Here is a 26,402-nt window from a genome sequence, read left to right as displayed (position 1 = left end):
GAAAAAGTTGTTAAACATTCGGAACCATTAGCAAAAATTTTCAGTTAAAAGTTCCTAAAGTATCAGGATATTATACTAGTTCCCTCCTGAGCAAAAAAAATAGCAACCAAAAGGGGCCTGCAGAAAACAGAAGAGGGAATTCTCAATCATTCTTCCTTCAAATACCACTCTATGTGAGGGTTTTAAAAGTTGGATTTTTTACGTGAACTGCAAATATAATACTTGGATGGAAGCTGCATGGAAAATTGGAAAGTCTTACAAGCACCAAACTATGTGAGTTTTTCAAAGGAATTTTCCAGAGCATCCAGGCACTGCTGCCATCATTGTGTCAGTTCCCTGAGTTCTTTGGCATTGAAGGAAGTTTATCGGTTTGTAGACGCTGCAGGACATCTTTTGTCAGTGCTTCAATTTCTTCTCTCTCATATGCTCTTCAACCGTAGAAAGCTAACGTGTCCTGTGCCAAATGTTGAAAGCTAACCATTCATCTGCTGGACTATTGATTTCTTCAGAATTATAACAGCATAAATTTTGCAAAAAATATTTTATTTACTACAAAAGTTAGTATTTACTTCCAAAATACATGAATAGCATGGCAGGAATATAAAATTTCATTTTTATTAGTCTTGTGTGCACTCAAAACAACACTTTGACTGGTGTTCACCATGCATAGCTTTGGAGCAATGGCAGCAGAAAAATCTGCTCATTATCCTAATGCTTGAGGGTCAGAATGCACAAATTTTCCTATCTTGGTGTTGTTGAGCATCTGCATTAGTTTCTTGCATTTCCACATTCAGGATGATATCAAAATCTTATGAAGTTGTTATGGAAGTTTTAATGTACGTAAACACTTAAAGTTTAATCTGCTAGACGATGCAAAATTAAAAACCGTTAAAATCACACTGAGGGAACGCTTGTAAAAGGGCACCGATACTTCCCTGTCAGTCTCTCCGATCCAAATGAAGGTAGATGGGACGGTAAGCGGAAGATTTTAGTGGAAGGTTTGAAACAAGAAAACTGCCCTTACATGCGTAGTCTGCCAGATGACGCGTTGGCAGCTAGGGTTAAGCAGCTTAAACAAATATGATAATCATTGAGGGATAAGTCCGGAGTTGAAGGACATGGAGTAAAACCCTTTTGGAGAATTGTTGCTGCCGCCATTTTTGCTAACACTAGTGTGCATGCGCCAACTACATCGGGACTAACACACAATACTCACGAAGGATGAAGGTACATCCTCTGGCAGTTTTATTGTTCTCCAGCTATTTACCACTTTTTTCATCACAAATGTCTCGTCAACATTGAACGACCCTTTTCCTTTCTTCAAACTTACTTAAAAGCCATTCTACAGCTAGAAGGAAACTTCTTAATTGTTGAAGTCTCTACTATTTTGCATCTTATAAGAGGCTGATCATGTTCTTCATGTTTCACTGTGTATATATTTTCCTAATAATGACCATTGGTTTTATTTCAGATTTGAGGATGAAGCCTTACATAATCAAGTTCCAATTTATGTAAGAAGATTCTGTGGATGAAGATGCCAAATCATGAGTCGAAAATGTACTGTACTACTAGTGAAATTTGTGGCTTACGTATATCATTCCAATAAGTTATTTTTAGCAGTGGGTTTTTTCATAGGAGCCTTGTTCGCTCTTCTTATGGTCAACAATGAGGGAGAAGAAATTAACCTGTACTCAAATTCACCATCAGAGACACCTTATTCACAATGGCTGAGAAGTAAAGGACTGGTGCGTAAATATGTAGATGCTGATGTTGCAAGTTATGGAAAATTAAACAGGTCACTTCAGTTTGAGTCAGAATATCTGTACCAGAATATTCATGTGGTGTGCGTGATATTTGTGAGAAGAGTGAAGAATGCAGTTGCCGTTAACAATACTTGGGGTAAACACTGTAATGAATTGATGTTTTTTGGTTTGTTCGGTAGTAATGAAATTCCATTAATACAGCTGCAGTCAGTGTCTTCATGGCATTTTCTGTGTGACTCAATTCGATTCCTGTGGAAGAAACACAAAAGAAAAGTTCAGTGGGCACTTTTTGTTCCAGATGATGTGTTTGCGCTTCCTGAAAACTTGAGATATTATGTTGCTCCTTTCGATCACAATCTGGCATATTACATGGGACATGCCATGAGATTCTGGGGAGTGTCGTACAATCTTGGACAAGCAGGTTATGTACTGAGCAGAGGTACAATTGAGAAGCTTTTTGTGAAGTTTAACACCACTGAAAGCTGTGCCAAAAGTGGAAAACATTGGAGGAATGAGGATTATTATTTAGGTAAGTTAATTAGTCAAGCTGATAGCTTGCCTTATTTAATTTTTGAAGAATGGTACTTTTCTTTTTACTCACAGCTTCAAATGTTAGAAATGGTACACCAAAGTACAGTGTGTTTCAAAAGTTGTGCAACCCAAACTTTAAAAATTTATATCATGAAAACCGTAAGATATATTTACACTGGGTTTTCTGCATTATAAAGCCTCATCCATTGAGATATTTTTCAATCCTTAGTATTATCATTTTACTCCATACAGAAAATCAGATAAATTAATAACTGGCAGAAGGCAACGTTGCATTTTTTCCAGAAATGCACTTTTGAGTGAGAAAAATATATTAAAAAAATTCAAAGGGCCATAATTAGACGTCTGATGACTGATGCCATGTCAATCTGTTGTTTGCGACCAATATTGATCATTGTGCAGCATTTGATGGATTTATGACTGGCGATTTTATGGGTTGACGGAAAAAGTGCCATTTTTGGGACATATCTCCATAGCTGGCAACAATGTCTTCAGCCTGTTTTTCGACTTGGCAGTCAATTTAGGTGACCATTAGCACTATGCATCTCATTGATTAGAAAATATGACATCACATGAGATACAAATTTTCTTCATCATGTTTCATAGATTGAAAATATAAGAAAAAGGATCAAGATAGGAAAAATATGCCGAAATGTGTTGTTTTATGTAAAGTAAATTAGCAAATATGTAAAATATGTAATATCCTGGTAAATATGTAACATGAAACTTATGCAAAATGATGTCATTTACATAATTCGTTGACATTTTTGTGTTCAAGGTATGTATATAGAATGGAATAGAATATGTAATTACATACAAATCCTAGCTCTACTGATAATCATGGGTAGACAAAGTTAAAAATAATTCAGGAGCCAGCTTCTTTTTCTCAGGACTCAGCGAAAATTTAAAGTCGCCATATCACTTATATTATTGAGCTAGGAGGATGGTTGATAGCTCGTTGGACTCGGAATGAAGTCCTCTTTCAGATTCTACAATACAAAATGGGGGTTTCCATTTAAAATTTCACAGTTGCCCCCACAGGGGGTGGGGCTGGGAATCAAGTGTGATATCATTGAATAGCTTTATTTCACGTATTAAACACGTATTTTTTAGTTTTTCCGATTCGATGTGTATTTCTCACGATATGTGACCGTTCTGTGACTTTTGGACCACCCAGTATATATGTATGTCGGAGCTAGACAGCGCCGAAAACGTGTGAAAATGAACTTCACACTGCTGTACAGCCATTACCAGTGAAGATAGAAAGGCGGAACAAGAGAAGTCAAAAGGAACACCAAAGTCGCCCATCTGAAAGACACCAGGCGGCAGCTGCGCAACGCATGCGCAAGGGGTTCCACAAAGGAAATAAGAGTGTCCCGCAAGACAAGTGAAGGGAAAGGGCAGCGATCGACAACGGTAGGGACAAAAGAATCAATGAAGCATGAAGTAAATATTGCACAGCGGGAAACAAACACCATGACTGAAGCAGTGCATTCGAGAAAAGAAGTGCGTAGTTGCAGAACCACGGGAGGACGACGTACGACGAAGAAACACACCGAGAATGCAAGCAAAGTGGTCCGAGACACTCGACAGGCAACAGACGCGTACATGGTTCGGGGCAGAAATGACGGCGCATGGGGAGTCCCCAAACACAGTGGGGAGACACCGCACCAAGAACAAAGCAAGGAGCAACAAAAGAGAAAGAGGACTGGACGGGGAATGGTACCTGCCAAGGAGACAACAAATGTGGGACGAGGGATTTCCCGTAGCAGCACCGAGGGGATGTCACGCAGAGGTCGCGCGCCAGCAGGACAAACACAGCAACTATGGGCACAGGAGGTTTGCGGCTCAGGTGGTGTGAAGCCACGGTTGGTTTCGGAGTGGAAGACTGCGGCCGAGGAGGGACTCGAGTTGTTCGGGAGGGACTCGAGTTGTTCAGCTGGGGTTGGGCTCGGAAGCAAGCAGCAAAGTTCCTTTGTGGAAGCCCATGCGCATGCGTTCCGCAGCTGCCGCCTGGTGTTTTTCAGATGGGCAACTTTGTTGTTCCTTTTGACTTCTTTTGTTCCGCCTTTCTATCTTCACTGGTACTGGCTGTACAGCGGTGTGAAGTTCATTTTCACACGTTTTCAGCGCTGTCTAGCTCCTCACGGAGGCATTTCTCGGCAAAGTGGAAGGGGCACTTTCGTCTCTATTTCATGGGAGGTATCTGTGGTTTTCGTTTGTACCCTACCTTTAGAATCACCCTGTATATATATATATATATATATATATATATATATATATATATATATATATATATATATAAAAATATTTCCATGATTGATTGATTGATTTGGTTTATTTTAATTCGCTTGTCTGCCACATTTAGCTAATCGCGAAGATGAGGATGATATGATGAAATAACAAATGACACCAATGTCTAGACCAGGATTTAAACCCGAGACACCTGGCGCCGTAGAGAGCTGTGCTAACCCCGTCACCACGGAGTGTTTCGTGTATCATGCAATATCAACATTTGCAAGGGACACGTGAGATATGGGAAATCCACGAACGAACAAATGTATACATCAGGGCGCGAAATTTCCGGTCGCCAGGTCGCCAATGGCGACCAAAAGTTTGGGGCTGGCGACTAAAATTTTGTTGTTTCAAATGTGTGTCAAATATTCCCGAACATCTCAATCCAACATTCATACATGGTTTTGGAAAGCGAGCCGATTGAAAACCCCGTGTCCACTCAATGCCGACCCCATCTTACAAATTATTTAATGTAGCATACTATGTAGCTAAACATGAGAAGCCATTTAAAGACTTTGCAGATCTGCTATGTTTGGCAGGCAAATTAAGTGTGAGTGTTCTACCTAAGTATGGCAATAAAAAGCAATGCAGAGAATTTATTAATTTCATAGCTGAAACTTTGAAGTTAGATCTAGTGGAGAAAAGAAAGAAAAGTACATACATCAGCCTTCTGATTGATGGATCCACAGATAGATAGTCAGTAGTGTTGCCCACGGGACGAGACGGGACAGGCTTTTAAAAATTAGAGACGAGACGAGATTGATCATGTGTCCCGAGACAAACGAATATTTTCGAGACGAGACAGCATTTCACAACATTTCCACGAGACGAGACAGGCCAAAGTCTCGTCTCGTGGGCAACACTAATAGTCAGTCGAGCATGAAAATGTGTATGTTCGATACGTGGATGCAATTGATGGTTACATCAAAGAGGACATTTTAGGAGTAATAGAGCTCCCAAACGCTACTTCTGCTAGTCACTTCACAGCCATAACTGATTATTTAGTATTTAGATTGGGCAATAGGTTCAAATAAATACAGAAACAAGTATTACATTGTAGGCTTGGGTACTGATGGTGCAGCAAATATGGTCGGGCACAAATCAGGATTGGGTGTGCAAATGAAAAATATTTGTAATAAAATTATAAATATTCACTGCCTTGCACACCGGTTGCAGTTAGCTGTGTTGGAGTTAATATCTTAGAGCATTTGATTCCGTGATTAGGAATATTTTTCAGTTTTATCATGGCTCTGCTAAAGACTTCACCTCTTGAGAGAAACGGCAGAAGTTATAGGAGAAGAAATTCTAAAACTGAATGATATCCACGCTATTAGGTGGTTAGCCAGCAAAGAAAGTGCTGTAAGAGATCTCTTGCAATCATGGAAAGCTGTTGTGACCCATGGAAAAGACAATGAAAGTACTAAACCTAAGGGTTTGCTGAAACGTTTGAAGCAATTTAAATTTGTTAAGCTTCTGTACTTCCTTTTGGATTTTTAGATGAAACTGAACCCTTTAAGCGTGGCACTACAAAATAAGAGTCTTTTGATTTCATCTCTGAAAATAAGAATTGAACACTGTATTTCAGTTTTGGCTGACCTGGAATCTAATGTTGGACCAAGCGAACAAGATTTCTTGGACCATGCATTCATTTCAGGGCAGATCAGGGATGTGCAGCTCACAAACATTCAAAATAGAGAGCAAGAGTTTCAGACTGTTAGAGGAAACTTAATTAACAATGAGAAGGTGTACATCACAGAAAGATTGCAATCTATATCAACAGATGTGATTGCATCTCTGCATGTTTTCGACACCTTGGGTTGGCCTCCCAAAGAAAATATTCTTCAGTTTGGGATAGAAGAAATAAAGAAGCTCTACATGTACTTGAACCCGAGCCCTTATAATGAGAAAATGGATATTCTGTTACCGGAGTGGACAGAATACAAACTTTTGTTTCCTTCTCTGACTTTGAATCAGATGCTGGAGAAGATTCACAGTGAGGAGTGTTCAGCAAGATTCCCCAATTTGCTTGAGATTTTGACATTTTGAGCTGTTTACCAGTGAGCACAGCTTCATGTGTGAGAGGTTTCAGCTGTTACAACAGACTCAAGACTATTTACAGGAACTCTCTAAAGACTGAGACACTGGATGATTTGCTCAGAGTTTCCGTAAATGAACCCCCCCCCCCCCCGTCAGTGTTTGACCCAGCAGTTGCGATTGTTAAGTAGTACTTCAGTGCTGAACGACAGCACTACATAAACATTAATTCCTAAGGTATGTTCTTTTTAATAATTGCTCATATTTTTATTATTTAAAAATATAAAATAGTGGCGACCAAAGATTTTAGTCCGGCGACTGACTTCAAACTTGAAATTTCATGCCCTGGTATACATGATGTGTTTGCTGCCTCGTTTCGAACACGCAGACTGTAATGTTATTACAATTTATTTGAAAATTATTACTATCTGTGCCAGCGTTATTGCTAATCGTGTTCGTCTCATAAGGAAATAATTTCAAGGCTCTTTTAATTTAATGATGGATTGATTCATTCATTCATTGATTTGCTTTATTTTACTTCGCTTTTTGTGCCACTTTTGGCTAATTTGCGAAGATGGGGATGAGTGATGATATGATGAAATTTATGATGGATACTCTCAAACATCCATACCCAAGCCGGGATTCGAATCCAAGATCCCTGGCATCGTAGGGCGATGTTCTAACCACTCCGCCACGGGGTCCGAGTTTCACTTTTAATGAAATACGTCGTTTGAAATCCACACATTAAAACTAGTGCTTATTAAAAACCAAAGCCAAGAAATGCATACGTAGTATATCAAGCGCTGAACTGTAAAGGGCACTCGTATTGCACATTTGTGAAATATTTACATTTGTTCGTTCGTGGATTTCCCCTACCTCACGTGACCCTTGCAACTGTTGATATTGCATGATACACGAAACACTCCGTGGTGACGTGGTTAGCACAGTTCTCTACGGTGCCAGGTGTCTTGGGTTTAAATCCTGGTCTAGACATTGGTGTCATTTGTTATTTCATCATATCATCCTCATTTTCGCGATTAGCCAAAGGTGGCAGAAAAGCGAATTAAAATAAACCAAATCAATCAATCAATCAATCATGGAAATATTTTAGAATGAGTAATCTGGGTTTTCAGTCTGCCCTTTTATTTGTCTTGGTCAGTTTATAAATACTGTCAATTCTTCTTACAACATCGCAAGTATCATTAATGTTTTGGATTTTGCTCAGGCGAGACTCCCAAGTTGTTGTTTTCAAGTCATCTCTCTTAACGAGGAACGCTAGTGGCAACCCTGCCACGCGCCCCTGGTAGTTATGTCAGAGCAAGCGTTTGCTGAGTTGGGTTGCATACGTACAGGATAGATTTTATGCGCTTAAAGCGCAGAAACTAAGCGCTTTCGAGGTAAACTTTATAGAGAAAAGTTACTTGTTTTTATGATATCTACCAGCACCCAAGCGTTGTTGAAAGAGTTTTGCGACACCCTGTATATATATATATATATATATATATATGTTTTAGATATGTGCCATGAAAATCCTGAATCCATTCAACTAAGATAAAGCTATAAATTTTATCAGAAGTAATTATGTCACCAGGTAAAAGAAATCTGTTGCCATGGTGACCAGGCACCTTGTATTTGTCCACCCCTGCTTAGAATTTTTCTTGTTGTTTCTGATCAGTGTTTCACGTGAGAGAGAGTGAGGAAGGATAATATTTGACTGCAAGGTTTATCAATAAGAATAAATTTAAATATACTATGTACTTATTCAAAATAATTTACAGTCTGGGTAAGGATTTGAACCTGAAATTGTCAGTAACAAGATTGTGGATTGACCGTTCAACATTGTGCAGCTACGAGGCAAAAAGCTGTTACAGTCAGTCAGATTTCGACTTCAGGCTTGAGATAATGATTTTTTTCTAGTTGTCACCTAATGCATGTTGAAGATGAAGTCAAGGTTGCAGTCGCTCTTTATTCTCATGATTGTTGATTAAATATTGTGAAGTTGTCAAAAGAAGGAAAACCACCTGTGGAGAAACAAACAAGAAAGGTACAAAACATACTTTTTGCAGTTAAAACATTGTTTTGTTCCTGTTTTGAAATGTTTTAGGCACTTATATGCACAAATAGTGAAATACGCTATTATCAGCTTTAAACAATTTACGCCTAATTATTGAATTACCCTGAAACCTATTTCCGTTCTGATAGCATACAAATCTGATCTCTCTCTCTCATACACACGCATATACAGGGAGGTCACAAAGTGGGCATACCCCCCCCTCCAACCTGTATTTTCGACACTACAATGGTTATGGTTGAGTGCTTGATATGAATACATACCTGATGGTTTAAGTGTCCGGAACATTGGTTTGGAGACCGTCTTTTTCGTAGCACGGCCAAACTCTGTGCCATATTGTGACACACTTCGTGATGCAAGTGTGAATAAGACCTTTTTCCGGGCAGTGGCGTTCCCCTCAATAACATTCTGAAGGGCCTCCAAGAAGTCGCAGAGATGGTTAATCAATGACACAGGTCTGTGTTCATATCAAGTAATCCAACTATTACCATCGTAGTGTTGAAAATAAAGGGGAGGGGTATGCCCACTTTGTGACCACCCTGTACATATATACATACTTATTAATTTTATGTCACTTTTACTAGCACTTTTGGCTACTTGTTATAATGCGAGCAAATGACAATTAGATGAGACATTGATGAAGGCACACCCACAAACAAGCACCCATTCCAGATTGGTACTCAAAAACAGAATCTACAGTGGTGGGGTTTTCAACCGTTTTTGTTTTGTGGTTATTTACTTACTTTCTAATGTTAGTAATGCTTTGATTGTAGTAACCTGATTCGGCTTGCGAGCTCTGGGTTTATGGCACCAGACCGACCAGTCACTCGCAAGTCTTAAGTTAGCTAATTAGTTAACTGTAATTAAGAATAACACAAAAGAAAATAAACTACTATTAATATCTAATTTCTACCTTGTATTTGAAAATAAACCTTCAAATCCAATATTCACTACATTTTACACTATAAACAGTGGTATTTCCAATAATTAATTCAACTTGTCTTGTTATGCTGTTCTTCTTATGCCAGAGAATATGTTGTGGGATTATAATAGTAACAATTTGTTTCAATAACAACTCTTCACAAGTTTAACTTTACTAATGATTTAAACTACCGTCTAATGCGTTTAAAAGTATTTTCTTGACGCCCGGATAAAGTTTGGTCAATCGCGGGGAATTCACAATGCTACGTCAGATGGCACTACTGCCAACCAAGAAAAGTTGATGTTAAGCCTTTTCTGTTCCCAGCTGCACTGTTCTCGTCCTTTTTGCATCACTCGCCCCATTGCAACTCTAACACTGTGATTGATCTTAGCAGGGCTCGAAAAATCTCGGTCGCCAGGTCGCCAGGTCGCCATGCTGACTAAAAATTTCAGCCTGGCGACTGTGATCTTATGCTGTAATATGTATGAAATTTTGATGATTCTAAGTTAAAATTGCAGTACAGCTTAAGGTAACTTTTTTTTTTAAATCAACGTTGTGAACATTCCAGAGTGTCAGTAATAATTTATTACTCTTTGTCCCCCAACACCCCATTTCCTGTTTTTTCGAATGATTTAGCTATGTTTTGAATACCGTGATGCTCAGCTTCTTGTACAGAGTGTTTCAAAAGTTACACAACCCAAACTTTGAAAATGTATATCATGAAAACCCTAAGAGATATTTACAAAGGGTTTTCTGCATTATAAAGTCTCATCCATTGAGATATTTTTCAATGCTTAAAATTATCAGTTTTCTCCATACAGAAAATTTAAATAAATTAATAACTGGCGGAAGGCAGCATTAAAATTTTTCCAGAAATGCACTTTTGAATGAGAAAAATACGTAAGAAATTATCGAAGGGTCATAATTAGATGTCTGATGACTGATGCCATGTCAATCTGTCATTTGCAATCAATATTGGTCATGTGCAACATTTAAAGGATTTTTGAAACACAGTAGACTTCGACCTGGTTTCTCCCAGCGTAGAGATGTGAATGCATTTTTCGCTGAAAATTTCTACGTAGTACATTTCCTGTGTGTGCCTGATCTGTAGTAATTAACATCTCTATGCTGAGATGAACCAGGCAACGTCGAAGTATACTGTATTTCAAAGGCAACAGATCCTGTTGCGGTAGCACTGGCAGAGAAGATTCCACGCAGGTAAAACAGCGACAGCGAAAAATCAGGCGAGGCCAGGCTGGCTCAGTAGCTCAGTGGTTAGAGCAATGGCACGGTATATCAGAGACCTGTGTTCGAGTCCTGGTCGAACCTGCATTTTTCGCTGAAAATTTCTACGTTGGTATATATTGTTGAAAATCAATTCTCAGATGTTTTCAGCAAATTAACAATATTTTTTTAAAATAATGTAATTGCTTTTATTTGGATACATGCTAACATAAATTTATTAACCCAGTGATAGCATACATGATTAGTTTAGTGCAGAAAACCTGGTGGAAATACCTCTAACATTTTCAAAGTTTGGGTTGTGCGACTTTTGAAACACTCTGTAGTATGCACAATTGCTAGTAGGTAGTTTCCTGGTGCCTGATTTTTAGAGCTGGCACCTAGCTTTGAAGAAAATTTTTCGAGCACTGGGTCTTAGCATAATCACACTATACAATGTTAACCAATAGCATTCAAGCTCTTACCCACCTAGCTATAGCTATAGCTTCTTTGCGACACTATGCAAAACATGCCTATTCCTGTTCCTCGTAATCACCCTTTCGTCTTGCGTGTGCGTTATTTTACGTGACCCAAAGTAATCGGTCACAGGTTGTGAATCCAACATTCAGCACATGTATTTTTTTTTGTATTTGCTGCCTCAGTGACTAAGCATGTTAAGTGATCAGCTTAAGATCTCACCACAGAAAGCTCTAGGTCCGAGTCCAGCTTGGCCATACTTTTGGCCTTGATTAGTCAAATGTTTCAGAAAATCAACACACAAAAAAAATATACAAATCGAAATATTCTTTCTAATGTAATTACATTTGTTAGTATGATTATTGTGTTGAGTACCATTTACATTTTCTTATTAGGCAAGCATCTGGGCACACTGGGTGTTGAACCTATGGATACAAGGGATGAGACAGGGGAAGGCAAATTTCATGGCTACGGTTTCAACCAGTTGCTGTTTCCTGGTAAAGTGTCAACACTAGGAAGCTACTGGAAGAAAAGCATTTATCCAATAGAACAGGTAAGTTGTAGTAATTTCTTAAAGTTTGCATAACTACAGCTTACAAATATTAAACAAAGCACAAGTCACTCTTCATGCAGAGTTGGCAAAATTGTTTTTGTTGTTGTTTTTCTTCTCAAAAATAACAAAACAAACAGTTTTTTTAAAAAAATGTGTTTAATGTTTTAAACAGTGTTTTAATCAAGAACCGAAAAAGAACATGTTTTAAACAAATAGAATAAATCGTTTAAAACATAATGCTACAATAAGACTTATTTTCTAAGAATAATGATTAATGTGGAATTTGTTAATAATCCAAGGAAGCACTATGTTCCTAGTTATAAAGTAAATGCGTGGCTAACTTCTTAAAATACTTATTTTTGTTAATCTTAAACGATCACATGCAGGCTGTTAGAGAATCTTCAACTAATGCACAGTTGCCAGGCCCCACTCTATCCACATGGTAGCTACTCTCACAGGGCTACTCTGTTTTTCGAAATACATTTTTTTGTAAATGGAACAAAATATTGACATTAACAATTATGTGCAGTGTATTAAGTGAGGAACATAACAGTTTCATCCATATTCAATTTTGAAAATGTAATATTTAATTTTGAAAATGTTTGATACACTTGTAAAAAAAAAACATAGCCAGGTGTTTTAAAGCGGACCACAGGTATTCATCACAATATGTTTCTTTGTTAATTGAATATATTTTCAGCCACTAAACCGATTTCTGTGCACAGTAAACAAAATTACACAGAATGAGTGAAAATACTTCTTTTTCTTTTCCCTTATGCCCACTTAGGCGTCGGGTCCTTTCAGCCACTTCTTGAAAGAAGTTCTATCCTGTGCAAGTCTTTTCACTTCGTCCGGTGTCTTCCCTCTCTTCTGTGCCAGTCCATAAATGTACTGGTTCCAGTTCAACCTGGGTCGTCCCCTTCCTCTCTTTCCTTCTGGTCGGGCCTCAAATATTTGTTTCGGTTTACGCTCTTCCTCCATCCTAATAAGATGTCCCAGCCAGCCTAATTCCCTCTTCTCGATGATTTCAATCAGTGGTTCCTGATTCAGGCATTCTCTTCTTATTGTTGTGTTTCGTATCATATCTCTCCTTATCTTTCCTACAGTTTTTCTTACGAATTTCATTTCAGTAGCAGTAAGTCTGCTCTCCAATTTAGTTTGCATTATCCAGCTTTCTGATCCATATAATAGCGTGGGGAGATAGACTGTTTTATATATTTTCATTTTTGTTTCTTTACTAATCTCCTTTTTACCTATAATGGTGTTACTGATATTATAGTACAGATTATTTGCTTTCTGAATTCTGTGATTAATTTCAGAGTCCATTTTCCCGTCCGCAGTTAGTATGGTTCCTAAATATTCAAACTGTTCTACTTGTTCTAAGGTCTTATTATTCCAATGAATGTGCATCCTTGCTGGTTCTTGTTTAGTGAAGTGCATGACTTTCATCTTGCTAACATTGATTTCCATCTTTCGTTCTTTGAATGCTCGGCCCCACTCTAGGACAGCATTTTGTAGGCTGTTGCTATCTTTTGCTAGGAGAACAATATAATCAGCGTATACTAATGTTTGTACCCATACCGGTTTCATCTTATAATTTCCAATTTTGCATTTTCTTGTTCTTCTTTTGCATTGCTTTATAATTTGATCCATGAATAATATGAAAAGAAGAGGACTAAGCCCATCACCTTGTTTTACTCCTTTTCCCATATTAAATTCCTTGGAGGATTGTCCATTTATTCTAACCGTTCCTTTAACGTTCTTATATAGACTTTGAATTATTCTAGTCAGTTTTGACGTTACTTGGAACTGATGAAGGGCCTTCCATATTTGTCCTCTTGGTACTCTGTCGAAGGCAGACTTTAAGTCAATAAAAGCTGTAAATATTTCCCCTCCTCTGCTTAATATCTTCTCTATTACGTTCCTCAGGGAGAAGATTAGATCTTGAGTTTGATGATGAGGCCTGAAACCTGCTTGTTCTTCTTCCAATTTATCTTCCACTTGTTGCCTTAATCTTTTTTCTATAATGTGTGAATATAGTTTCTGCGCCACTGGCGCTAAGCATATTGCTCTATAGTTTGAGCAATCGAGGGTACTTCCTTTTTTATGTATAGGAATTATTACATTCTGTTCCCAATCTTTTGGTATTTTCTCTGTTGCCCATATTAGTCTGTATAAGTCCCATATCCATTTTACTATTTCCTTTCCTCCATATTTTATAAATTCTGGATGTATATTATCCCAACCTGGTGCTTTACCAGTTTTTAAAGATTTAATTGCCTCTTGTACTTCTTTTAGTTGGATTTCTTCCTCAGCTTCCACGTTCTCATGAGTGAAAATACAAAGTTACAAAATCTGCAAATAACCACAGACTATCAAACTTCAAGTATCAAAATGTGTTTTAGACAAGTCTAAAAAAACATGTTTAAAACAAACCTGTGTGTTTTAAACACTTTTGTTTTAAACATGCGAACCCTGCATGGCATGCAATGACACATCTTTTACACAGAACAGGTGATGACAATGATGCAATTGGAGTTCTTTTTAATTACAAGTCTCTTATCTTTTTAACAACAACCAACACCTCCTCCTCCTCTTCTTCTTTAAACAGTAAATCACAGCCAGTGTTGCATGGTAGATATTGACATATGCAAGACAGTTGATGGCAATGAGGCAAGTGCAGTTTTTTAAACTGAAGTCTTGCATCCTTTTAATCATTTTTTATTTGTTTTTATATTCATGTGATTTTTGGACAACCCTGAGGAAGGATCTGGCAATGGGTACAAAAGTTTGAAATTAGTAAAGGATTTGTAAACTACATATAAATAGTTAATTATGCTTTGTTTAATTAGAACAGGTAAGTTGTAAAATATACATTGGGGGGGGGGGGGGGGGCTGGTGGTATTAATTTTCTATTTGTGCCATACGTGAAACAAGGTTGCTAAATGGTTTGTTACAAGCTTTACTGTCCGTTATATTCACCATACCCAGACAAAACATGTTCACTCTGTCTCAGCTATCTGATGAGAACCACCACCCTCTTAATTTTCTGTTTCCCATTAGTAGTCTACGTAAGTAGTACAGAACATTTCATTTCCAGCTACTACCATTCAATTTATGTGCAAGAGACACTCTCCCAGACCCCAAGTTCACCCATTGTGACACCATCAAAGATGACTGCCACAAGATACTACCAAACTTTCTTTTTTATTGAGTGATTTTGGAATTATTGATTGGATTATAATTTTCTAAATCCATTTTAAACCTAATAAAGTTCTCTTTCATAAAGGTTAAATTAAGTTTCAGTATATTGGTTTTACTCTGCACAAAATCTTGAAAAAGGAGTGATTAGAAGAAAATAGACTATTTTGCAAACACTCCTTACAGCGAAATAAAATTATGATTTTAGATAGCAAAGTGGGACCATCTGGAATTAATTTAGGTGGGTCTCCTGTTGAACCCCAAAAAATTGCATTGTGCATTTGCCACCATTCTGAAAAAGAAATTGACCATACATATGGGATTTCTCCGCTCATTCACAATGTTGTCGTGGATTCCTCTTGAAACAGGATTTCTGGCATGATTCAAACCCAGGACCCCTGGCATCATAGCACAATAGACTAATCACTTCGCCAAGGGGCCCGGCTGAAGCGCTGGAAGTAACTTGTTACAAGCATATTACACCGGCGACCTTCAGTGGATCTTTAAACTCTGCTGACACGGGAATCGACAGGAAATCATATGAAATAAACTAAAGTCAGCTTTATGCAAAAGTACGATTAACGGCAGGATAGAACTGGCTCAACGGCTTTAACGATCGGAAATTTGAATCCCCTCTAAATAGATCGTGATAACAGATAACCCCCGAGTTGTAGTCCGAAAGTTATAGAGTAAACAATTGGGGTCTCAAAGTTATAGATTGAATATTGGTGCTACGCTAGAGTTAGAAGCTGTGAGTTGTGCTCCCTAAAGACGTCTCATCACATTTTATTTATTTGGGTTTGTACCACTTTGAAAAGTATTTATGCCAATTTTTCTGATGCAATTTCAACATGCACTCTCTTAAACTGTGCATTTTATAGAAAAAAATGTTCAAACAAAAGTTGTAGAGCATAACAAACATTATAATATCATGCATTAAGTTATGTCTATCTCTGAATTTAACTTGATGGTAGGCCACAACTTCCACAGCATCAATGTTTTGGTATGCAGTACTACAACCTTTTTAACCCTTATTACTGATACCAACGTTTATATTTTTAATTCATTAACCGTGTGGGTATTAATATGTCTGACAAATTTACAATTCATGATGGGTTAAAACAAGGAGATGCATTATCTCCATTGCTCTTTAATTTTGCCTTAGAATATGCTGTTAGGAAGGTAAAAGAAACTAAAGAAGGACTAAAATTAAAATTAAATGGTGTGACTCAGTTGTTAGCATATGCAGATGATGTAGACTTACTGGGGGATGATGTGAATACAATTAAGAATAATGCTAAAATATTTTTCAAAACTGCTAAAGAGATAGGTTTGGAAGTTAACAAAGAGAAAACTAAATATATGATTACAGGCCGAAACCAAGTGTTAGGTAATAATCAAAATCTAATTATTGATAACAACTCGTTTGAACCAGTTTCCAAATTCAAATACTTAGGAGTAATATTAACAAATGAAAATTATATTAAAGAGGAAATAAAAAGTAGGCTTAATTCAGGAAATGCATGTTACTTCTCTCTTCATAAACTTTCTTCTTCTCGTTTAATATCTAAGAAACTAAAAGTTAAAATATACAGAACAGTAATTTTGCCTGTAGTATTATATGGATGTGAAACTTGGTCCCTTACATTGAAAGAGGAACATAAATTGAGAGTATTTGAAAATAAGATCCTTAGGAAAATCTTTGGACCTAAAAGGGATGAGGAGACAGGTGAGTGGAGAAGGTTACATAATTTAGAACTACATAATTTGTATTCATGTCCAGATATTATTAGAATAATTAAATCAAGAAGACTTAGGTGGGCAGGCCATGTGGCACAAATGGGAGAGGAAAGAGGAGTTTACAGGATTCTTGTTGGGAAACCTGATGGTAAGAGACCTGTAGGAAGGCCAAGACGAAGATGGAGGGACAACGTTGAGATGGACCTAAGGGAAATCGGTAGGGATGGAAAAGAGTATATAGATCTTGCTCAAGATAGGGAAAGATGGAAGGCCTATGTTGCTGCAGCCATGAACCTTCGGGTTTAAGAAGGCTAGAGAGTTAGTTAGTTAGTTAGTTAACCGCGGCAGAGCTGTATATAGACACTCTAAAATTGGTCCTTTATTTGTGGAGCGTCTATATATAGATGGTATTTCAAAATTAAAGGTTCCTGTAGTGCGGCAAGTCATTTTTGTAGACACCACTTTTTCGTGCTATTATTAGTTTATGTGTGCTATTGGCAATCAAAAATCCATTGTTCATGCTTTGTCAGTTCCTGAAAAATATATTTTTGCAATATGGAATTAGAGCCAAGGTGTTGTATTTGATAGGGCATCTGACTGCAATGCTGGAGACTGAGGTTCAATTCCTGAAGTGGGTGCTCTGAGGTTGTAATTTTACCAGCCTAGTTCCTGCATAAAGCGTATTTGGGACTCACGCAGTCTCAAATCAATGTGTATCTGGGTGCAATCCTGGAGGGTAAAGCTGGCTGGAGCATGGTGCTGATCACATCACCTCCAAAATGGCTGAGATGGAGAATATGTAGTGGGGTGTGGGGGCCCTACCCACACTTTCCCTAAATTTGCCTTGAAGGCATGGTGTTGTAAGCAGGGGGAACCTTACCTAATATGGAATGTTTATTTGCGGCAGAGTATATATACAGGGTGATTCAAGAAGAATATACGTATTTTAAAGAGGTATATTTTAGAAACCGTAAATAGTAAATGTGTGAAACTTTGTACTTAGATAAATCTATAAGGTAAAAGTCAATTACTTATGCCAAATGAGTCTCTTTTGTCGATATATGCTACGTTTCGGGGGTTCAAACGCCCCCTTCTTCAGGCACTATCTAGGCATGAATCACCATCATGCTGCATCAAGTTTACCAATCAAGGAAAAGGTTTCGGGTATGAAGTGGTGAAAGGTAATTAGATAAAACTTGTCCCCGTTTGAAAGTAAAACCCATACCAATTATCATTGTTCACTAAAATCCACGTGTACAAATTAAAAATGGTTAAAACTGAAATCCCAATACCCCTGACTTCCGTGTAGTTTCCAGTTCTTGCTTCCTTATGAAATGCAGGAAACTGGCACAGGCTTTTTCCCTTCCACCTAACTACTTCTCCTTTCCACCTATGTTACTTCCGGGTCGAACTCTCGTATTTCCCGAGCCACGCAGATTACCTCCGGAGTAACCTGGAAACCTATTTTGTTTCTCTTTTTGCCGTTTTCCCACCTATTGAACATATCAATCCAAATTTCATCGAGGTTTCCATCCTCCCTATTTAGTTTTCTATTTCTATCTTTGCAGATGTTGGCTGCCTCATATACGTTCCTATTAATAATTTTACTTTCCCTTTTGATAACCTCTCTTTTTCTTAATTTTGTGTGAATTTTCTATGATGTGTTCGGATAGGCCCTTTCTAGGTATTGCTTCGCTAATGTCTTTGTCATGCTCCTTCCATCTCACTTTCATACTTCTTCCAGTTTGACCAATGTATTTTTTATCGCAACTACACCCAAGACTATACACTCCTTTCTCTTCTTCTTCCTTAACTCTTTATATTCCTGCCCTTTTATACTCTGTAAAGTGTTTCTCAATGTTAGGAGGAGCTTTCATCCTGCATTTAATATTATATTTTGTTAATGTTTTTCAATTTTTTCCAAGAGACACTTAAAGTATGGGATTCCCGTAAACTTGTATTTCCTTTTTTCTTCTTCACCTTTATTATTAGTTCTCATTTCACTCTCCTTTTTCCTAGGGGTTTCTCTTTTTTCCTTTTCACAAATTTTATAAGCACTTCTTCTTATCCTCCTCATTTCATTCTCTCTATATCCATTCCTACTTCCTATTGTCATAATAAATTTCTCCTCTTTTAACAGTTCCTCCGTTTCATTACACAGTCTATTCGTCCTAATATAAAAATTCAAAAAGACATTGTTTTTCGTTCTTCTTGCATGTTCCGATTCTTTCTTGGTGTATATGTCTCCTGCTGGTTCTTCTTGCTCTCCCAGAATGTTAAATACTCTATTTAGGCCTTTCTCCTCCCCGATTATCAGTATGTCATCGACATATGTTCCGAAAAATATGACCTCATCTTCCACTTGCTCTAAGGCTACTTTTTCGATGTAGTGCAAGAAAATGCTGGAGATAATCCCAGAAACCAGGTTTCCCATAGCTAAACCTTCCTTCTGTAGATACATTTTGTTATTAAAGCGGAAATCGTTATATCCTGTAACCAGTTGGAACCATCTTATATATTCCCGTGCTACTACTATGTCCACATTTCAGAGGTATTGGGATTTTATAGTTTTTACCATTTTTAATTTGTATACGTGGATTTTAGTGAACAATGATAATTGGTATGAGTTTTACTTTCAAACGGGGACAAGTTTTATCCAATTACCTTTCACCACTTCATACCCGAAACCTTTTCCTTGATTGATAAACTTGATGCAGCATGGGGGTGATTCATGCCTAGATAGTGCCTGAAGAAGAGGGCAGTTGAACCCCCGAAACGTAGCATATATCGATGAGGGATACTCACGTTGGCGTAAGTAATTGACTTTTACCTTATATTTTTATTTATTTATATAATAAAAATATATATGTTTTTATATTTGTCATAAGTGAGTAATTCGCACAAAATAAAAATATGAAAGAATTTGGACATAGACCCACAAACACTACAATTTTTATCTACAGATGTTCTATATGTCCTCCACCAGCGGCACGAACAATATCACAGCGGTAATCAAATTTGTCCCAAACTTGGGCAAGCATGTCTTTCGTGACTGAAACAACCGCAGCATTTTCGATTTTTCAGCTCATCCAGGTCATTGATAGTGCTGGTACATGAACGGTTTCCTTAATTTACCCCCAGAGGAAGAAGTCACATGGAGACAGGTCTGGTGACCTTGGAGGCCAGCTGAAAAGTGCCAAGTCTTTAACTGCCTGACGACCAATCCAACGTCTTGGAAGAGTTTCATTGAGAAAAGTGTGCACTTCATGATGCCAGTGAAAGGAGGGTGGCGGTGTCTTGTAAAATTATGCTGTCAAAACCTTCTTCATGCAGCCTTGGAAACAACCAATTTTTTAACATAGCAAGATAGTCCTCAACATTAACTGTTTCTTCATTGAAGAAGTACGGACAGTACACAGATGAACAGGATATTGCACAAAAGACATTGATTATTGGTGAATCTCTTTCATGTTCAATGTACTCGTGTAGATTTTGTAGCCCCCAAATTCTTACATTCTGTTTATTAACCTTACCACTAAGGTGGAAAGTAGCCTCGTCACAAAACACAAGTCTTCCCGTGAAACTGTTATCCTCTTCAACAGCTTCCAGTATCTTGCCAGCAAATTCCACTCTTTTCCCCTTGTCCTCATGCTTCAGCGCCTGTTAAAACTGTAACTTGTATGGCTTCATCACCAAAAGATGCCGCAAAACTCACCACACAGTTGTCTGAGGCAGTTGCAACTCCTGACTTGCACGACATGTTGATTTGGAAGGGCTACATTGAAAAGATGTTTGGATTCTCGATGAATTTTCTTCCGACACATGTGGCCTTCCAGTGCTCTTTCCTTTACATATGCAACCAGTGTTTATGAACTGTCTATACCACCTGTGAATGTTCCACTCACTTGGTAACACAAGCAAAAACGTCTTTGCACTATAATCGCAGAGTTACACTTACCGAACTCGACAACACAGAATGCCTTTTGCTGCTGCGTAATAGCTGAAATAGCGGAATTGTGAGAGCACACGTGCTGCACTCATGATCTTGCGGTAATTGAATGATACTACGTGATGTTACATTCCATTCAGAAGTGCTGGACTGTAATCCGATGAGTAGTTTCAACAGCATACTGGTTTGTAATATGTATATTCTTTTTGAATCATGGTGTAGATTGTTTTCCTTAGCTTCATTTTGCAGAAAGTCTTTTTATAGTTATTTTTTGCGTTATTTACGATGACATGAATTTGCGGTTTCATCTATATATAGACAATTTTTTTTTGGTCGCACTTCCCTTCAAACTTGCCGCAGGGAAGGGGTTAACACTGCTGTTTCCAATATGTTTCAGTAACGTATCTCTGAGGAGTCCAAGTGAACGTGGCAAAATAAAAGGGAATTATTTCTCTTGTACTTTGCATCTGTTGCAAGCATGTAAACACAATTTTTGTTGTAATGTTTCAGGAGAACACATGCTCCCTTCATCAGTCATTTATTTTGTAGTCTGATAAATGGAGCATGCACTCTCCCAAAATATTACAACAAAAATTGTGTTTATCTGAGAAAAATAATTCTACAATGCAAGCAATATGTACATGCAAGATAAATAAAAGGGACAGTCAAATAGTTCCTGGTATTGCGGTATTGGACTGTAATGGTACAACATATGGCAACTCGTACTTAATCACCTTCAAAGTGGCTGACCTCCGTGTTGGAGTGGTCAGCGTTATGATGCCAGGGTTCCCAGGTTCGAATCCCAGTCATTATTTGTGAGTGTCTTTTCATCATGCAATCACTCATCCTCATCTTCGCGATTAGTCAAAAGTGGCAAAAAAGCGAAGTATAAAAATGAGCAAAATCAAATCAACATTCAAAGTGGGACACTTACGTGCACACACACACACTTGCTCTATCAATGCTGCCATTATTGGAAGCACCAGCACCATTGTAAGGCTTCTTTTGGAATGACTTGTCTCATTTGATTTGATGTCTCCATGATTGTGAAATGTATCCCCTTGAAGCAAAAAATAAATAAAAAACCCTGTTCTATCTTTTGATAGTCTAATATCAAATCTCTTTACATTAAATTTTGTGTTCACTAAAATATATTTGTATTCTTGCTTACCAGTACATCATGTATAATTTGGTTAAATTGGGGCTAAACCTGGTCATGGAGCAACTAATGATGTATTTTGACTCTTGTTGCAGTGGTTCTCAACCTTTGTGAAACCACAGCCCAGTAAATTTATTTCTTACAATTCGATGATGCCCTGATCCCAAATATTTCACTCATAAATACTTTTCTGATCTTTAAAGTTTATATGGAAATTAACATGCACCCTTAGTTAATATTAATATATGAACTATGGTATAATCATAGTTCAATTACGTATAGACTTGCTGTCAAATATAAAATTACATTTAAATTAGTCGTCAACCCCTTGGTGCAACGGACCTTTTTACAGGCCCGGCTGTTGAGAAACAGTGGCACTAAAACTGAAGCAGAAGCAAATAACACTGGCCACAAATGAAAAAAAAAATGATAATAATAAAATTTAAAAATCTATTTAAGAAATCTGGACTGGACCTACAGTTTGAAATAACATCCGAAGTACTCTGCCCCCACTGAGGATTGAACCTCAGACCCCTTTTTATTACAAGGCAACAGCATTACTTTATTCCACTCCAGAGGCCCATTCATGATTATGAAATGATCCTTCTATCAAAAAGCCAGCCTTTTCCCAACAACAGTACTTGAAATTTGTTCTCTGTAATTTTCAGGCTAAATTAAATCTTAATCTCTGATGAAGTAGCAAACAATCTTCTTAAATATGGAGAACATTCAAACGGAGTGGTGTCACATTGAAGTTACAAGGGCCCTTTCAGTCTAAGCAAGCAACCACCATGCATGCACAAACAAGACTGAGGTGAATGATGCGTGCCATTGAAGGAGCTGTTAGACTGAAGTCGCAGATGACAAGTGACGCAGTCTACTTCAGTATAAAGCAAAACATTCACCGTCCATGCAAGAATAACAGACCGAATCGGCATGATGCACGACATTGAGAAAACAGTATAGTCCGACCAACATGCAAGTGACATGTTCAGCTCGTTGTCGCACTTCGGTTCAAAGGGTTGAATAGATTACTGAGGACCTGCTTCCAAGTGACACATGTCACTTGTTGCTTCAGTCTGAAAGTTCTCTGAGAAAACTGAACAGGCCAAGTGACAAGCTACACTTGCAGCTTGTGTTGTTTCGGTTCAAAAGGTTGCATTTACTTCTAAGGGTTTGTTTCCAAGAGCCACATGTCGCTTCCGTCTCAAAGCTCTGTTAAACAGGATATATACACACAATCACGTAATGTGTATACTTCTGCATATGTCTTGTGAACAGTAAAGATTATAAATTGTCCCTAAACATCGAATATTTAGATATTAACAATTGTTTCATATCTTATGACATCAGTATTTAAATTGAGACACAAACATGTAAGAGGTTGTTTTAAGCCCATTTCATGTTCAGATGTGCTCATCAGGACCACACGTTTAGTTTTAACCCTAGCTTACCCATGCCGTACAAGAAACTTACATACCGGGGAGCGGCTCACAGGCCCAAACTTTTTTTTTATTATTAAAATTCAAGGAGCAGTTTTATTATTGAATCACTGCTTCCTTTTCTGATTATATATCTGCAGTTATTAATTATCATAATTACAAAAGTTACTATCATTAATAAAAAATAGTAACCAATTATTGCATGACTGTGTCACATATATTTTATCATTCACTATAACTCACAAAATCCATAATATTTTTTTTATTAATCCTCTTTTGTTTGTAGACGTGCAGTTGTTTATTAAATATAATGCTTACAATGATTACCAGCAAATTGTACACTGTCACTGGCATGAGTGTCTCGAATGAGACGCATTCAAAGATGGCACCTGATATGCTGATGAAGTGCAATTTGCCTCCTAATTACATTACATTTATGTTTTTATGAACAAAAGTAATACAGAAATATTTTGAACATCCTAGGGAACAATGTAATTTATTTTCAAACAGTTGAAAAATCCAGGACTGGACCTCCAGTTTAAAGTGGGATTCGAACCACTATGTGCCTACACCGGGTATCGAACCTGGGTGTTAAACTTGTATCTGAACCACTATGCAATATGTGTTCACTGGGATTGGCGAATATCTGTCTCTTGGCTGCTACATCATGTAAATTTTTGTAACTATTTGTAAAATATGCCACTACAAACCTGTAAACTCATAACAGTAACTTCAAGTGAAGTAGATTAGCTGTAATTGAAAAAAAAGCCAAAATTTCCTGTTTTTTTTAAAAAAAAAAGCTGGCTTTTTATCTGAAAAAAAAAAACTTCCATTCAAAAAAGCTGGCTTTTTTGCAACTCTACTTTGAAGTCATTTCCAATTGGCACAGGAGCTGTAAAACAGTCGCAAGTGAAGGAAGGAGAACATGTTGGACCAGATGTGGTTTAAACTTTAGTGGCCGGCTGGTACAAATGTGTACCACCGACTGTATTCATCTTAGGCTGGTTCACCACATGTGAACCAGCACTGCGAGATATTCATTAGTTTATATCTAATCTAAAGGTATTATATACTCAAATTACAAAACAATACAGCCATTGTTACTATTATTAACAAGTGCTGTTTGAAAAAATGCTGTTTTCCTCTTGTTACTATGGGATAAATTAAAGATAAAAGGTGCAACTCCTCAACTATTGCTTCTTTGAGAACAATTTAAATTCTAAATGCAAGAATGAGTAAAAAGCAACATATTAAGTAACATCCAACAATTATGGGTTCAGGGGGGGAAGCAGGGACAAAGGCCTAAAGTGCAAAATTTTCCATAATTACTCAAAATTTCCGTGTTTTTTTTTTTTTTCAAAGTTGCAGCACGGACATTACATATTATCACAGTGTGGTCTTTTGTCATGCTTCCCTCCAAATTTGGTCCAGCCAGCGTCCATAGGACTTGTGGTATTTTTTAAATATATAAATTACCTTTTTCTTCTTCCTTTAACGTTAAATGTTTGGAGGCATAATGTATAAATTTTACCTCCGCTAAAAGCTCTGTCTTTAGGAAAGAAAACAAAACCAATTTAATCTATCTACAACAATTAGCTCTTGAGCTACGATTTTTTTTGTACTTTGCGGAAAGTTTGAAAAGCACGCGTTTGAAAATGTCCAGGCGGCTGAGACTTTCCAGGCACGCAAGGCTCCGTCTGCTAAAGGTTAAAGCCATATAAGATGTGCCAGTAAACTGCAATGCGATTGAAAAGTCATTCAACCCAATTTCCAAATGTATGGTTTACTGTATATCATAATATATCCCACTTATATTTTCTCAGCAGCAGACACCACTCATAGGTTTTAATTCATCATAGAGGATGTGTTCAACAAGCACAGTTCAAATGAACTATAGTGGGCGTTTGTTGCCATTATGAGCACTATGTCATTTTCCCTAACCCAGCATGCAATCTTTGTTGAACATTACTATGCTACTTGATTTTATGCTACAGCAATCAGAATGTTCCAATTCAAACTTTACAATGAGTGGTTGCTAATCTTTTGACTATGACAGGGTTCTCACGCACCTGATAAACCTGGAAATCTCAGGGAATTTGAAAAAATACAAATGTCGTGAAAGGTTGTGCGTTTATACAAGAAGATGGTATTTTGAACACACGTGAACACATCATATTTAATCTGTACAGCATATGACTAAGTTTCTCGTCATTTCTCTGGAACAACTCTTGATATTTTCTTTTTCTTTTTTTCATTTATATAGATATGGAAGTATGACACTTGAATTTCGGTGCAATGCAAAGATTGTAGGTTTGTCAACTTTTTAAGAAGTCCAATTGAATTTAGAAACATGCTTCCCAAACATAAAAATGTGCATCATATAGGGTTGATGTTTGATTTATTGCGGGCAGAATGGAAGTATGTGCTTCCACAGGAAGTAAAATATTTAGACATCTCAGCTTTCTACATATTTCATACATAGATTTGGTTGGACTGGACTGACTTGCCAAATGAATATACAATGGAACCCTGATTTTATGTTTCCCGGATTTTATAATTTCTTGCATTATGGATAAAACGTAGTAGCAACACTGCTGTTACGTGGGAGTCATGAGGAGGGAACGGATGTATGTGTAGTAAAAATGCGCTAAATATATAAATGCATATTTGGTTATTTTCACTAAAATATGGAGTTAAATATGGACTTAAAATTGTAAAAAAATACTTTTTTAATAATATAAGACTACGCAAGCTACATAAAATACAGTATGCTTACATTGACATTAATTGTTTACAAAACAATTAATAACAAAATTTTCTTGTAAGTTCTTTGAACGTGAATTTCCTTCTGCTGTCACTTATGATGTTTATACTGACTAAAACTTCATTCAATATCGCAAGAAGTAATGTGATTGTATTTCAAATTTGTCAATTATTAGCAAGAAATTCACCTATCTCTTTCGGTCACACGGGGCCATGTGGTTATTGCACAAATGTGGAGTATATGTTGAGTAATATTCTGAAAT

At 37.3% G+C, this 26,402-nt stretch overlaps 1 protein-coding gene across 4 annotated transcripts in view; it reads left to right on the top strand.

The window, feature by feature from the left end:
* LOC145986382 (glycoprotein-N-acetylgalactosamine 3-beta-galactosyltransferase 1-like) overlaps positions 1-26,402 on the top strand; it is a 40,529-nt gene that overhangs the window by 3,535 nt on the left and 10,592 nt on the right. For 3 of the 4 annotated variants that reach the window (XR_014441588.1, XM_083120324.1, XM_083120322.1), the window contains exons 2-3: positions 1,472-2,292; positions 11,728-11,885. Coding sequence is in view for 3 of the 4 variants with exons in the window: in XM_083120324.1 (XP_082976450.1) it covers positions 1,545-2,292; positions 11,728-11,885 (906 nt within the window). In the remaining variant the exon portion in view is untranslated. Of the gene's footprint in view, positions 1-1,471; positions 2,293-11,727; positions 11,886-25,639; positions 25,723-26,402 lie in introns of those variants that run through there. The other variant, XM_083120323.1, reaches the window with a different exon arrangement.

The sequence above is a fragment of the Lepisma saccharinum genome, chromosome 4 (assembly GCF_977018435.1).
Source record: "Lepisma saccharinum chromosome 4, izLepSacc3.1, whole genome shotgun sequence".
In the NCBI taxonomy this organism is placed as follows: domain Eukaryota; kingdom Metazoa; phylum Arthropoda; class Insecta; order Zygentoma; family Lepismatidae; genus Lepisma; species Lepisma saccharinum.
This window is presented reverse-complemented; position numbering and strand designations above follow the sequence as displayed.